Below are 15,515 nucleotides of genomic sequence, written 5' to 3' on the forward strand. Positions count from 1 at the left end.
TGCTGGATAAGGAGATTAGCTCTCTTTCGGCAGGAGCAAGTTGTGTTGGGGCTTCATTCTTCCAGATTAGGGTGCCCTGCCATACTTGGGAGTGTATGGCGAGGCCGATATGATTCAGCCTCGGGGTTATTTTGCCTTTATATCTCCCTTCTTTTCTTTTTTTTTTCTTCACGATCTTTTATTAAAATTTTGTTGATCTTGTCACTGATAAAATAATGATTTACATACTTTTCTGTGTCTTCACACAGAACATATTTGGTAGGTGGATTGATGCTTTAAAATTCGAGTTCATCAAATCTAAGAATTTTCTCTAGAGGCATTGACCACACAAAAGCCTCTACTCTAGGTGTGACAGGGTTGGCTGAAATCTTGGCTAAGCCTGAATTTACTTCTTCCAATCTTCTGATCAATATATTGTAGAAAGAGTTGATTGAACAATGCGTATAACCTTGTGTTCTGTAATTATTGCATCTTTAGCAAATTTGTCATGGTGATTGATTTGCTCTTGCTAGATATCTAATATCATTTTGTTTTTTTCTTTTGATAGAATCTATTTATAAATGCCTGTCTATCTTTGTTACTGTGTTAATTTTGTACATACAAGGGGGTTTTTTAAAAGTTGCTTGCTACCCCTTCTGACAAAAATGGTTTGGGTGAAGGTATGTGGAGCCTAGTATAAGGCCAGATGATAGTCGTTATGGAGAGAACCCAAATAGGCTCCAACGCCATACTCAATTTCAGGTTAGTCTTTCGTCTCATCATGATCAAATGATGAAAATATCATCGAGGTTGGAGTTTTCTGTAGAAGCATGCTATCTTTTACCTTTTGGTTAATATCATCTCTGTGCTCGGATCTAATCTCAGGTCATACTAAAGCCAGATCCAGGAAATTCACAAGATCTTTTTATCCGTAGCCTTGCAGCCTTAGGTAGTGACTGAAATTCATTTGTACATTTTATTTTATTTATTCAATGAAAAACATTGTTTTAGCGGAAGTTCCTCCTTGGTAGTTTTCTTTGGGACTAATATTTATCATGACAACTATTCTCATTTTATGGATGTAAAAATAAAATTGTTTTCTCATTGAATTAGTTTTGGCTCTAGCTATCTCTGTTTGATGCCTCCTGGCTTTCCCTAGTCTCCTCATGGATAGTAGCTTTGTTCTCATTTCTATATCATTTAAATGTCTTTTGATTGTCATTGACAAAAAATAGATAATATTTGGTTGATGTTTTGGAACTCCTACTGAAGATGTTTTATTGAGTCCCCTTTTTGAAGCTACAATTGTATGGAGCAAGGTGTTGGACAGTTAGTAAACAGTATGTCCAAAAAATGAGTGTGGCAAAAATGCATGTTCTTAGATGATTGAGTTGTAAAGCTAGAAAGGATGGGGTTAGAAATGAAGTCATATGAAGGAATCTATTAGTAACTCCAATAGGTGATAAAATGAGAGAAAGTAGACAGAGGTGGTTTATTCACATGCATTGAAGACCATCTACAGAACTTATTCAATCCAAGGAGGAAAATAGGCAAGATGATGTGGAAGTGCATTAGGGCAGCCACACTATGGATGATTTGGGAAGAAAGGAACTTGAGAATATTCAAGGGAGAAAACAAAGAAGAGGAAAGTTTAGAAGAAAACATTCTAGTCAGAGTGGCAAATTGGTTAAAGATTTCTACTCTATTTACTGATTTTATAGTGAATGACATAACTAGGGGGTGAGGGTTGGTTAAAGATTTCAACTTTATTTTGAGGGAGGGTAGGGGATTAGAATGAAGCTGCTGAGCTGGAATGTAAGGGGATTGAGGGAAGGAAGAAGAAGGGCATTGGTAAGAAACTTAATAAGAAAACACAAACTGGAGGTGGTGCTGTTGCAGGAAACAAAGCTCTAGGAATTTGACTTAAGGATGAAAAATGAAATCTGGGGAGAGGATAGTGGAGAGTGGGTGGAGCTAAATACAATGGGGTTATCAGGTGGTTCGGTCATCTTGTGGGATCCAGGAGTCTTTAGGAAGTTAGGGGAGGAGGTTGGAGCATACTTGGTGTTGGTATATTTTCATGTAGCAAATAGGGGCTGGAATTGTGGTCTAACAAATGTGTATGGTCTGAATGAAGAAAGGGAGAGAGTGGGGTTTTGGAAGGAGTTGGAAAGGTTGAGACAGAGGTGGGAGGGACCATGGTGTTTGGGAGGAGATTTTAATATCGTTAGAAAGGGAAATGAAATGAAAGTGGGAAGGGAAAGGAGAATAAGTGTGGGAATGAGGAGGTTTGAGGAGTTAATTAGTCGATATGAGATGATAGACCACCTTTAAATGGTGGAAGATTTACATGGTCAAATGGACAGTGTCCAGCAATACTTAGAAGACTTGATAGATTCCTGTTTTCAGGGGATTGGGTGGATTACGTGGGGGAAGTGGTGCAGGAGCCTTTAAGGAACAGAAGGCTGGTTGAAGACAAGGCAAAGAACATTGAGGTGATAGTTGCTTCGGTTGGAAAGCTTGTAACAGACTGGACTTTGATTCTTCCAGAATTTGAGCAAGTTAACAGAAAGATTTGGTGGAAAACTTCTGGGATGTCCTTGAGCTTCAAGATTGTAATGTGGATCTTTTTTGTTTTGATTAGTAGTTTGGTATGTCATCTTGACACCCATCCAAATTTTAATATTTTTTCCTTTTATTTTTTTTCTTTACTTCAAAAAAGAAAAGCTCTAGTGCAATCAATTTTATTGCTGGAATCCACCTCTTGTAAATTGGGTAAAGCTCAACTTTGATGGCTGCATCATTGGCAATCCAGGGCCATCAGGTGTAGGGGGAGTGTTTAGAAGCCATGATAGTGGCCATCTACTCAGGACCTATAGGCTATGGCAACTCACTGAAAACAGAGCTCTTGGCACTGCTTCATGGGTTAAGGTTTAGTAGATCTCTTAACATCTTGAATTTACAAGTGGAAGGTGACTCAAGGACTGTAATAAGGTGGATGGAAAATAATAGTCCAGGATCATGTTGGCTCAGGGAAAGTATGAGGGTGATCAAGCAGCTTTCAAGGGTATCGAATACAAGATTCACCTGGATTCTGAGATCAGCAAATGGGTTGGCCGATTATCTAGCCAGGTATTTGGAATCCCCCCTTGTTCGGTCGCTAAAACTGTATGGGAGTGGGCTTTCTCCCTCTTTGGGTGTATTTGGAATCCCTCTGTGAGCGTCCAAAGTTTGTTCTCTCTGTTCTTCAGATGGTCTAAGAAGAGAGGGAAGGTTATGTGGAGAAGCATTAGGGCAGCAGTGTGTTGGTCCCTGTGGGAAGAAAGAAGCTCTCGAATTTTTTCAGACAAGGAAAGAGCCCTGGAAAACTTATTCGACCTAATACTCTTAAGGGTAGCCCACTGGCTGAAATCTATGGAGCTGTTCTCAGTTTATTCTGTGGCTGACTTGTTAAGAAATTGGAAAGAGATAGCTACCTCTGCCCAATGTAAGAGGACTCTTAGCCCTTCTTGGTCCCTTCCTCCCTCTGGATTCATAAAACTGAATTTTGATGATAGTAGCTTAAGGAATCCAGGGCCTTCTGGGATTGGGGGAGTGTTCAGGAATGAGGATGGGATTATCACTGCCATGTTTTCAGGCCCAATTGGAGAAGGAGACTATCTTAGGGCTGATATTCTTGCAGCTCTGGAAGGAATCCAAAGAGCAAGAGAACTGAACATCAGACGTTTGGTCCTTGAAGGTGACTCGGAGGTGGTGATTAGATGGCTAAAGGAAGAAGACATTGGTTTGTGGAGCTATAACAATGAAAGGAAAAATTCAATTGGCTGAGTAGGGACATTGAAGTGCAATACAGTTGGGTGAAGAGGATTGCTAACTCATTTGCAGATGGGTTAGCCAAGCAAGGGGTGAATAAGGAATCTATGTTTTGGGCTAATTTTTAACTTTCTTCCAATGTATTCTGTTGGTGGGGAGTTAAGACATTTTACCTCCCCCCTTTGTAATTAAAGTTTCACAAAGCTTCACATCATTGATAAAGTTTTTTTGTTACTGATAAAAAAAAATTATCTAGCCAGGTAAGGGGTAAATAGGGAGCAAATGTATCGGGGTACAATTTAAAGGGGTGCTTTTATTTTGAGCTGCTGTCAGTAGCTAGAATTTACATAACAGTTGAACATAGCAATACTTTTATTCCTAATTAGTAATTGTTTCTGTTACCCATGAAAAATAAAAATAAGGATCCAGGATCTGACAAACAATGAATTCAACTTTATCCTGTATAAAGACAAAAGAGAATTTGTCTTACCTTCTAAAGACAAAAGAGAATTTCATTCCTGCTTGGTTGATCATAACTCATAAGATTGTTCATCACCTACGAAGTTGATTTGTTCAGGCACCTGGTTCAGTTTAGAATCTGAACCAAGTCAAAACAATTTATTTTCCGAGTATTAACATGAATCCATTAATAAGAATAAGAAAAGGCTTTTTATTTATTTTTTTTGTTTCATATGGCTACATAACAGGGGTAGCCCATCTCCTTCCCCTTAACTCTCCCAACCCTGGTGGCAGTGGGATTTGATCCCAGGTCTCTACTCCAATGAGTTAGAGATCCTACCAACTGAGCCACCATCAATTGGTAGAATAAGATAAAACTTGATCTATAATACTTAAGTAATAAATCAAAAACAGCAACAAATAAAGAGCATAGATGCAAGAGATGAGAGAAAGGAAGAAGAACAAGAAGTAGAAGAAAGCAGCAGCAAAAATGTGTATCTATTTCCTCTTATTATCTATTTAGGTCAAACTTCAATCTGGTGTACCTGGTATCAAATTTGGGTGAAGCTTTTTTTTTGATCAATAGCTCGCAACTTTCATTATATAAAGGATAAAAAGATACAGAGATACAGATTTAGGGGAAATAAGCTCTCTAACTCTCCCACCCAAATACAAAAAACAAAGAGAATAAAATTACAAGATAGCCCAAAACAAGGAGTCCCTAGTTACCCCTTGTTTGGCTAACCCATCGGCAAAGGAGTTAGCATTCTTTTTACCCAGTTCATCTTCACTTCAATATCCTTAGTCAACCATTTGAATTTCCTCTTCTCATTGCTGTAGTTCCAAAAACTAGCAGTATCATCTCAGCCATTCCACTACCAATTTAGAGTCTCCCTCTATGACCAGGTTGGTGACATTCAGTTCATTAACCCTCTGAATTCCTTCAGTAACAGCTGAAATCTCAGCCCGGAGAGACCCATTCCAATTGGCCCCCAAAAAAGAGTAATTACCACACCCTCCTCATTTCTAAGAACACCCCCAATACCTGAAGGACCTGAATTACCCATGCTGCTTCCATCGAAATTTAATTTGAAAAAACCACTAGGAGGAATCCAAATAGGTAGGGAAGTGTCTTTAACTGGGGCTGAACTTGCAATTTCCTTCTAGTTTCTAAACAAATCATCCACTGGGAAATCTTTAAACAGATCCAAAGACTTCAGCCAATGCACCACTCTAATCTGAATCACCTCCAGGACATCTGGAAGGCTTCTTTCCCTCTATCTGAAAAAAACTCTTCCATTCCTTTCTTCCCAAATAATCCAGCATGCAGCAGCTCTGATACATCTCCACATGAATTTTCTTCTTTTTTTTCGACCAGCTGAGCATAGAAGGGGCAAATAGACTTTGTACATCTGGTGGAGGTGACCATCTGCACCCAAACAGAGATAAACACCATTCCCAAATGTGATTAGTAAAAGAGCAGGAAATCAGTAAATGGTAGTCAGTCTCATCCTTAACCCTGCAAAGAACACACCAATGAGGAGATGAGCAAATATTAGGCCTCTTTCTCTGAAGTAGATCACAAGTGTTGACTCTTTCCAGGATTGCTTCCCAACAGAAATTCCCAACCCTCAGAGGAATAGGTTTGCACCAATTTTGGGTGAAGTTTTCAGCCGTGTGCCTTGTATGTTTGGGCTTTTTGCACTAATCACTTAGTGATTCTCTTTTATCCTCCTTATTGTCACTGTCACTCTCCCAATTTCTTATTGGTTGGGGCTCTGTGGTAATCATGGCTGTAATATCAATGCTAGGAGACTTAAGCATTAAATGTTTCCTACTTTCCTCCCCATGAACCAAAGAATAGCTGGATACCACAAAAATTACAAAAATGGACTTTGTGTTGGAAAGTGCTCTATAATAGATTGACGGTGGACGCTAACATCCAATCTCTTATTTCATTTTTGCTCCAAATATTGTTGTTGTTGTTGCAAGGAAGGTAATGTGGAAGATACCACTCATTTCTTAGAAGCAAACTTGCTCAGAAAACATGGAAAAACTTTGCTCAAATTTGGGTGTGCCCATTTTTGATGATGAAAAATATATCTCATCAAGATCATAGGTGGTTCTATGTAGCTTCTGCTGGAAAAAATTAGTGGGGCTGTATTCTTGTGGCTGTCCTTGTCTTGGCCTTGTGGGAGGTATGGAAGGAGAGGAATGTGGGAAGAATGGAGAACCATTTTTGCTCTTTGTCATCTGTAATCTTGAAGATCCAAGTTGCAGAGGTTGGAGTCTCTGAGTGAGTATGGCCAGGATAATAATGGTATTGAACAAACTCATATCCAAATCCTGGGTATTGGATTATTGGTAGAAGAAATTCTAAAACAAAGCTGGTGATTTGGGCTCCTCCCCGGTCTAATTATGTTTTGCTCAGTGTGGATGGTGCATCCCAGGTTAATCCGAGCCTTGGTGTTGGTGGGGAATGCTGCATGGCTCTAATAAAGAGTTTATAGCAGGCTTCTATCATTTCTATGGTCATGTATCAAATATAAAGGCTGAAGTGGAGGCATTATATGGTGGTCTGGTGTTGGCAAAAATTTTGAGTATGCATAATCCACTAATTAACTCATATTCTGAAACCATAGTGCTTATCATACAAGGGCCATATTAACTGCCCTTGGAAGCTGTGGAATGTGGTGCATAATGCAAAGTTGGAGCTACAGGACCTAAACTGGGAGATATGTCATACCTACAGAGAGGGTAATGGTGTAGAAGATGTCACGGCCAACATAGCATTCAATCTTCAAGCAAATTTGAATTTTTACTTCTCAGAGTTACATGAGTTGGTCACATGGGCGTTTAGAAGAGATAATCTTTTCTTTCCTTTTTTAGAGTTAGATGATTTTGGCTGGGGTCTTCAGGTGCCTTTTTGAATTCCCCCCTTGTTGTTGATTTTTTTTATTATTAATAAAATCTACAGTGGCTTCCCCTCCATTGGGAATGCTTGGGTTAAAAAGGGTGTATAGTATCATGAGTGAGAATATTCTGTCTCATTATGTCATACTCTGGGTCAAGTCCAAGCAAGAACTCAAATACTCTATTCCTCTTAACTAGCTTTTGATATGTAGTTGCATCCTTGGGTCTCTCTCACTGAATGGCTTCCAAATGATTTATCTCCTGCCACAATGACTTCAAAGTAGAGAAGTAAACAAATATGGATTTATCACCCTGCTTTAGGTTGCTGACTTCATTCTTAAGCTGATATGTCCAATTCACATCAAGAGCCTATGGATAAGTTTTTTCAATATTGTCCTAAATTTCCTTGTCTCTCTTCATCCATAGGTAATTCCTACTAATATGAGGAAGCACCAAATTGCACAACCAGTCATCACCATGTATTCTCTTGTAGCCACTGAACATGGGAAAGATTTTAGGGATTTTCTTCCTTCATAATACTTGTTATATTCCCCAATTTATCTTTTCCACCAATAGCCATATGAGTAGATTGAGCCCATTCCAGATGATTAACCCCATTAAATTTCATGGTAGTGATCTGGGTACCAGGGATCTCTCCCATGCTTTCCGTAGCCATATCAGGCTCTCCCCCTTGTAGTCTCCTCCAATAGTCTCCATCATTCACTAAAAAAGTAATCTTCAATGGGCTTACCCTATACTTCTTCATAGAGCAGATAAATACCAGTTTGGGACTAGGTGAAAAGGGAGATCTCCCAGTTGATCTTCCAGTAGCTGTAGAACTTCCTCTAGATGCAACCGCCAACCAAAACTAGGTAAAACAAACCAAGAAACCTCAGATTGCCCTTACCAAGATGATCCCAAAGTGTCAGTGTAGGATTCAATTGATCTCAGGTCCTAAGAAGTAGGATATCATTATGTCTATTTCTCCTGTGTCTCCAGAGTTCAGAAACAAAAAAGCAAGTGCAACTCAGATGCACAACAATATCTCAAATATCCATCTCCACAAAAACTGAAGAGTCCGACGCTCAATAAGAACCACAAAGAAAGTTCCATTCACACCAACCACCCTACCTAGATTCAACAGCTAGGGTAACCATGAGAGTACCATAAAATGATAGACTCCTTAATTGCTATTTATATCATGTTTAATGCTTGTTATCCAAAAACACGAAGGGAAAAGATCAAATCAAACGGGGAGTGGTGAATTCTGAATATTTTTGATGCTTCCTTTGTATATTTGAGGCTTGTAGGCTTTTTGAGGATTTGGGGTTGATGGCTTTTTTTTTTTTTTTTTCCTTGTTTCAATTGCTTTGTCTTTATACTTCTTTTATTAGAATGCTAATATAGTTACTATTACTGATAAAAAAATCAATCCTTGTGAACTTGAATGAATTCTTTATACATGACAGATTCTTTGTTTCCTGTATAAGCTGATGCACCTATCAATTATCTTCGTGTAGCATTTATTATGCTTTCTCTCTGTCTCTCTTCCGGGTTTAATCTTCTGAAGCTTACCTTGGCAGGTATTGATGTCAATGCACATGACATACGCTTTGTGGAGGACAACTGGGAAAGTCCAGTAATATTTCCTATACCGAGATTTTACTGATAACTTATATGTATTGTTTACTTTGGTCTAACTCTATTTCTATTCCAAATCAGCATTGCATGGGTACAGACACTGGAATCAGAATCCGAATTATGTCCGGACATCTGATTTAGCTTGGATTCTGATTCAACAAGATGAAAGAACAATTAGGGGATATGTCCGTAAAAAATATGTACTATTAAAATGGTTTGTCAAATTCTAACATTATATACCTATAGAAGGTCAAGAAGTTTTTCTTTGTTACTTAATAGTTTCTTATAGGAAAAATAGTATTTATTGTGTAAATTAGCTGTTCATTTATGTCAAATAAGCAAGTAGATAAAGGAAAATGTTTTTATTTTTGTTTGATGAGTGAATGTAGGTATTTTATTAATTGGACGGAGAGCTTCCCTCAAAAAGCATGTGCAAGCATGTTGTATCTGTACATGGTGAATATCAAGAAAAAGTATCACAAGGATCTACCCCAGGCTTTAAAATCTTGGAAAGCATCCTCTGGTTACAGAAGTGTTGACACTTCAAACCATGTAACTCCTTTTGATGACACCCGCACTAAGGCTTCTTTTTGAGGATTTTTTTTTTCTTTTTCTAAAAAATCCTGCCATTTTGTTCCTTCCACACAGTCGAACACAAGGCTAAGGGGGTTCTAGGTTGGATATTGTGAGGTTACAAAATAAGAACACCTCTCTTTTGGGGGAAATGACTTGGGAAGTTTCCAATGAAAGTTATGATATTCTGTGACTAGAATCATTCATAACATCAACGAAAATGGATGGATGTGGGCCTTTTTGTTTCTATCCTACTTTGTCCTTTGAATCTGCTCTTACTATTTGCTGTCCAAGAGTGAATATATTATTTAATTGGATCCTTAGATAAGCCAATTCTATATCTGGTTGTTTGTCTAGGGGGGAGCAAGGTTGAGATGTATTTAGTTTCAATTCTTCCAAGATGGCTTGAACTTTTGGTACTACTTTGTGTTTCTGCACATCTTGTATATTTTGGTTTGTCTTCTTGCTGTAAGGTGTATTATGACCTTGCCATTATTCCTCATAGAAAACTTGATTATTATATATTATTACCTTTTTCAGTAGTGCTTTTACTTATAACCAATTAAAAAAGCAACATTATTTCTCTCTTTGAAATTTGAACTGTTCACAGGTTCTTGGTGCTTGGGGATTGGGCTGGGAAGTGTGGATGGATGGGATGGAGATCACACAATTCACATACTTCCAGCAGGTACCACCCCATAGAGGGGAAAAGGAAAAAATCAGTATGATTGTTAATCGTTTAGTCATGGACAACCAACAGCCTCATTAAATTCTAGATGCTTTATTGTTTCTTTTCAACTTTTCCAGGCTGGGAGTCTTCCTTTGCTGCCAATATCTGTAGAGATCACTTATGGTCTTGAAAGGATCCTTATGTTGCTTCAGGTTAACTTAATTATTGGGTTATTGGTCTATCACCAACATTTGTTTTCCTTGCTTCTACTAAACATGTTTGCCTGAATTACGCCAAATTTATTTCAGGGAGTTGATCATTTCAAGAAAATCCAATATGCTGATGGAATTACATATGGAGAACTGTTCCTAGAGAATGAGTAAATTTGCTCCTTGGTGACTGTTTACTTTTCAAAGTATCTTGCCAGTTTATTGCTTTCATTTGGTTGCTGTTTTTCCTGATTGATTAGAGAGGCTTTACTAATCGCTACCATCGTGTATGGTGGGTCCCTTAGTTTCTGTGAGCTTCCGTTAGTTCATTTTTTTAAGAGTGTCAGTGTTTATATACTGTTAATTCTTATTCCAAACCAGTGAAATATTTATATTTAGCAATCTAAAGAAGAGAAAAAAGATGGTGCCATAATTCTGTTGGACTTTTCATGGCATGAAGTGTCTTGTTCGGTACAATGAATGCTGTTTGAGTCTCATTTTTTCCTTTATGTTTGCTCAAAATAAGAGACAAGAGGCTGGGTACTTGACTGGTCTGATATCTTGATAATAAAACAATAACTGATCTGATAATCTTGATAATAGAACATTAAAACTAATTTGACATGTTTTTTTTTTTAAAATTTCCTTCTTTTTAAAGATTCTTTTTTTTTGCACATTTGCTGCTGTATACATCTTAGATATTTTTCACAAGTGGAGGATCCATGAAGGCCTGTTAACTTTTATAACTTTTTTGGTCAGTAGCTGTTGATGGGAAAATTTTGAAGCAAATTCTTATACTACATGGTCACTCAATTAAACAATTGAACTTTTATTATTTTGGGTAAGGTGCATTTGGGGTATTGTGTAGATGGTCCTCTTGTTTACGTCTTTGCAAATGATAGATAAGACCTTTTGGTTGATTGGTTCTAACTTGAAGATATGAATCCCCCCCGAAAAAAAAAGCTAACCATATGGAATTACAAAATTCTTTATCTTCCTCTGAGACAGAGAGAGGATGAGAACATAAATTTAGAGAGTAAACAAACATTTCATATATTTGGTAACCAGTTCCATGATTAGATGAGCTGTTGGCCTTTTGCCTTTGCACAGTTAATAAGAGCCTGCAAGCAGCAAAATTAAATGTCAAAATTGTAGAAGTGGATGAGAACATAAATTTAGAGAATAAACAAACTTTTCATATATTTGATAACCAGTTCCATTGTTAGATGAGCTGTTGGCCTTTGCGCGGTTAACAAGAGCCTGCAAGCAACAAAATTAAATGTCAAAATTGTAGACATGGTTTCTCCTATTTCTTCATGTTTTGTAAAGAACTGCAGTTATCTTGAAGAAGTCCACAGTCGACCTAGTTAAACAACGAGGCTGTAGACAGTTTGCTCCTTCTACGTACGTATTTTCAACTTTGTAAAGGATTGGAAATTCTTACGATGGAGCAGATGATGAAATGAGAGATAGGAGATCTTCTCTTTTGAAGAGAAAGGTGTAGGGGAGTTATGGGAGTAGAGATGGAGCAAGAAAGACAGCCCCCTTGGGAAGGATAATTCTTACCTGTGGCTTGTTCTTGTTTGAAATGAAACCTTACCGGGCTGGTTTCTCTCTTTTTTACTTTCTCTTTTCCTTGTTCTTATTCTCTCTTTTTATTCTCTGTGGTCCATGCTTCACTCTCTCTAGCTCTTCTATCCTCTTCAACTAGCCTTTGCCTTCAAACTAACATCAGGTATGGACTTGCTTAGAGGTTATAGAAGTGGTAACCACCCCACTCAAAAGGGTGACATGGGCTTAATGGGCCCAGTTTAATCAAATGCGGGTATAAGTGGACTTAAATGACTGGTCCATATCCGGTTAAGGAACCAGATTTATACGGATCCTTAATTCTGTCTTTCTGACCCATTTTAATGGGCTTTACGGTAGGCCCAACAATAATTGTTTTATAGGATACAGCGAAAGTATCATAATATTATACTCCCTAATAAAGAAGTCCTTTACGACTATTAGATTTAAATGATGAAAACCACTCAAATCTATTTTTGATCTGAACAGTAAATCAGTAATCATCCAGATTTTTTATTTAGTTACAATATGGAATAAGATCTTGCTGTGCCAAGAACACTTTCACATTTATGCTAGCCAATGCTACCTACCCCAAAATTCGAACTCCTTTGCTTACATCTTTCAATTGTTTATCCTGGGCGACTACCTCCCAGATATTAAATAGATGGGTTCTTTCTACCCCTTATCTAGAAAGTGTATCATTTATACATTGGCTGATCTTTGGGTTCAAATGGAAGTTGTTCTCAGTTCCCAAGAAAATTGAACTACTTCTCTCAAGATATGCCTATACTTTGAAGAACTTATGCTGGTAACTTTTGTCACTTCAGTCTATCTATTTTCCGTTATTGATAATCTTCTGATTGCATCAGATGATTTTTCTCCTTTTTTTTTTTGATTTCTTTTGAAGGGCTACACAACAGGGGGGTAGCCCATCCCCCAACCCATAACCCCCCCAACCCAGGTGCAGGCGGGATTCGATCCCAAGTCTCCGCTTTAACCAGCAGGAGACCTTACCAACCAGCTGGTTGGCACCTTGCATCAAATGATGTCTCCTTTCTATTATTCCATTTTTAATTGATAATTATATATTTATATAAACGAAGAAATGCAAGGCTGCAAGAGCATATGAGAGGCCCGAGATTAAGTGGTTGAAAGTTCCCACCTAAGAGAATAAACATAAAATAAAAACAACAATGATGGCACTGAAGCAGCCTTTTGAACAAATTCTATAAACTACATTGGGAAACCCCAATTAATTTCTTTATATTCTTACTAATTACCCCAAGGCCTACCATTTTCATCAGGAAGATACTGTGCTGCTTGAATATGTTTTATATACAATGTGATGTCTCAAGTAACGAGTTCCATATTTTTCCACTGCAGGAAGGAAATGAGTGCATATTATTTAGAACATGCCAGTGTTGATAATATCCAAAGGCACTTTGAGATATTTGAGGAAGAGGCTCGTTCCTTGTTGTCATTGGGTCTTGCAGTACCTGCGTATGTTTTATTAATTTTTTCCCTTTTACCCTACTATTTGTAATATATTGTCTGATATTCCAGTCTTTGTTACAGTTAACTTTTGCTCTACATGTTAGGTATGATCAGCTTCTGAAGACATCTCATGCTTTTAACATTTTAGATTCTAGAGGTTTTGTTGGTGTAACTGAACGGGCTCGTTATTTTGGCCGGATGCGTAGGTTAGTTGTTTTCCTCTTTTAATTAGGAAAAAATTGCTAGAGGCATTCTTGTGAAAGATTGATGACCTCAATTTTTCTGGTTCAGTTTTCCTTCTTGCAGCATTTTTTCCATTCTTGGAAGGGTTTATCAATATGTTAATACATGCTTTTATTAATTAATCTATTGTTATTGGTAGCATGATCAAAAGAGATATTATTAATGTTTTTGAAAAAAATATAATATGTTAATCCATGCTTTTGTTAAATTAATCTATTGTTATTGGTATCAAGATCCAAAGAGATATTATTAAATAGAAACAAACGAGAAGCCAAATCAGGCAGTCTAGGCCTCAAATCTTGCCTTCTGTGAACAAGCCTCTTGAGTTTGATCGTCTTTCTGCTCCTTATTTTTTCATGTTTCTTGTTCCCATATTCCTTTGCATTCTGCTCCTACCCTTCGGTGGCTGCTGTGATTGCAGATATGTCTATGAACCACTGTAGAGAAGATGGGCCGAATGGCCCATAGGTTGCTTATTCTTTCTTGTTATTTATGTTTCTTTTCTGTAATGGCCTTTATTCTGGGTCCATTCTGTCAATATTAAGTTCTGTGTAAATTCTTGCCCAACTAAGGGCCTCCTTGTAATTATTCAAATATTTCTAATAAAACAGTGTTAGGGGGGCTGAGAGAGAGTGAGTTCGAAATCCTCTTCTCAGACCCTCATTGCCGATCAACTCTCTTCTCTTCAGTTTTCTTCATGGTATCAGAGCATACCTGAACATCAGTATCCTAGGGCTGGAAGCTTGACTCGTGTTTGCCTGATTCTTGGAGGTCATTGGAAGTGCCCAAGACTTGAATCTCTTGGAGAAGTGGTTCGGTGTTCAGGAAGAATCCGAGAAAAGAAAAAGGGGAAGAGGAACAGTTCGGTTTTGTTGAAGCTCAAAACTGTAAGTTGTACTCAGATTTCTGGGTTCAGTTTTCTTCTGGTTCGAAATTGTAAGTTGTACTCAGATTTCTGGGTTCAGTTTTCTTTCGGTTCTGTATTGCTTTCGACTGTGTTTGGACTGTTGAACTGTTCGAAAGCTTTGGTTGTTCTGTACTACCTTTGGCTGCCATTGAATCTGGTTTAACCCAGAAATTTCTGGGCTGTTTTTCACTCCTTATTGGACTGTCAAACAGCCGAAACATCCCTGTTTTTGGGGGGCTGTACGAACTGTTCTTGAGGCCTTTTTTCTCCCCTTGACAATGGGGTTGTCTCTATTGCCCACACTGTGTTTGTAAAAAGGGTACTTCGGCTGAGTATCTAGAAGTTTCTGTTTTACTTCTTGAAGGCTGAACTCAGTGTATTGCCTTCTTGTGGTCGGCTGAACTCTGTTCTTGCTTGTCCTTATTCAGTATATTTGTAGAAGTCATTTGAAATCATATTTGGAGTGTTTACATGGTGTACTCCTCAGAGTTTGAAAACAAAAGTGGTGCTGAATATGGACTGGTTCAGGGGATTCCAAGTGACTCCTTATTGACTGTGACCACAGTTAAACTAGATGGAACTAATTATCTGGCATGGTCACAATCAGTAAAGATTAATGTATGTAGTAGAGGAAAGTGGGGGTTCATTTCCGGGAGTAAGAAGGCTCCCCTAGAAGATGATCCATCCTACGAGAAGTGGATGCAAGAAAATTACACTGTCATTGGGTGGCTTGTGAACTCAATGCAGCCACAAATCAGTCAACACTACCTATGGATGAATTCAACAAAGGAAATTTGAGACAGTGTTGCAGAAACCTATTCCCAAAAACTCAATGTGGCCCAGGCATATAAATTGAGAAGTGATGTAAAGAATTTAAGGCAATGAGAGAAACCCCTTGCTGTATATTTCTCAACCTTGCTTGTTTCATATGACTTACTTCCTGGACGTGATAAAATCACTTTAGCTGATGGTTCACTTGCCCCTATCTCTGGTAAGGGAACCATCAAGGCTACGAATTCCTTGTACCTACCTTCTGCCCTTCATG

General features: G+C 38.1%; 1 protein-coding gene across 1 annotated transcript in view; it reads left to right on the forward strand.

The window, feature by feature from the left end:
* EDD1 (glycine-tRNA ligase) overlaps positions 1-15,515 on the forward strand; it is a 169,039-nt gene that overhangs the window by 16,330 nt on the left and 137,194 nt on the right. Inside the window, exons 4-11 of the mRNA XM_088895870.1 lie at positions 660-741; positions 865-928; positions 8,748-8,803; positions 9,989-10,066; positions 10,186-10,260; positions 10,357-10,427; positions 13,210-13,326; positions 13,425-13,526. Of these exons, the coding sequence (XP_088751996.1) occupies positions 660-741; positions 865-928; positions 8,748-8,803; positions 9,989-10,066; positions 10,186-10,260; positions 10,357-10,427; positions 13,210-13,326; positions 13,425-13,526 (645 nt within the window). The remainder of the gene's footprint in view (positions 1-659; positions 742-864; positions 929-8,747; positions 8,804-9,988; positions 10,067-10,185; positions 10,261-10,356; positions 10,428-13,209; positions 13,327-13,424; positions 13,527-15,515) is intronic.

Source organism: Nelumbo nucifera, chromosome 1 (assembly GCF_055504915.1).
Source record: "Nelumbo nucifera cultivar China Antique chromosome 1, China Antique-T2T, whole genome shotgun sequence".
In the NCBI taxonomy this organism is placed as follows: Eukaryota; Viridiplantae; Streptophyta; class Magnoliopsida; order Proteales; family Nelumbonaceae; genus Nelumbo; species Nelumbo nucifera.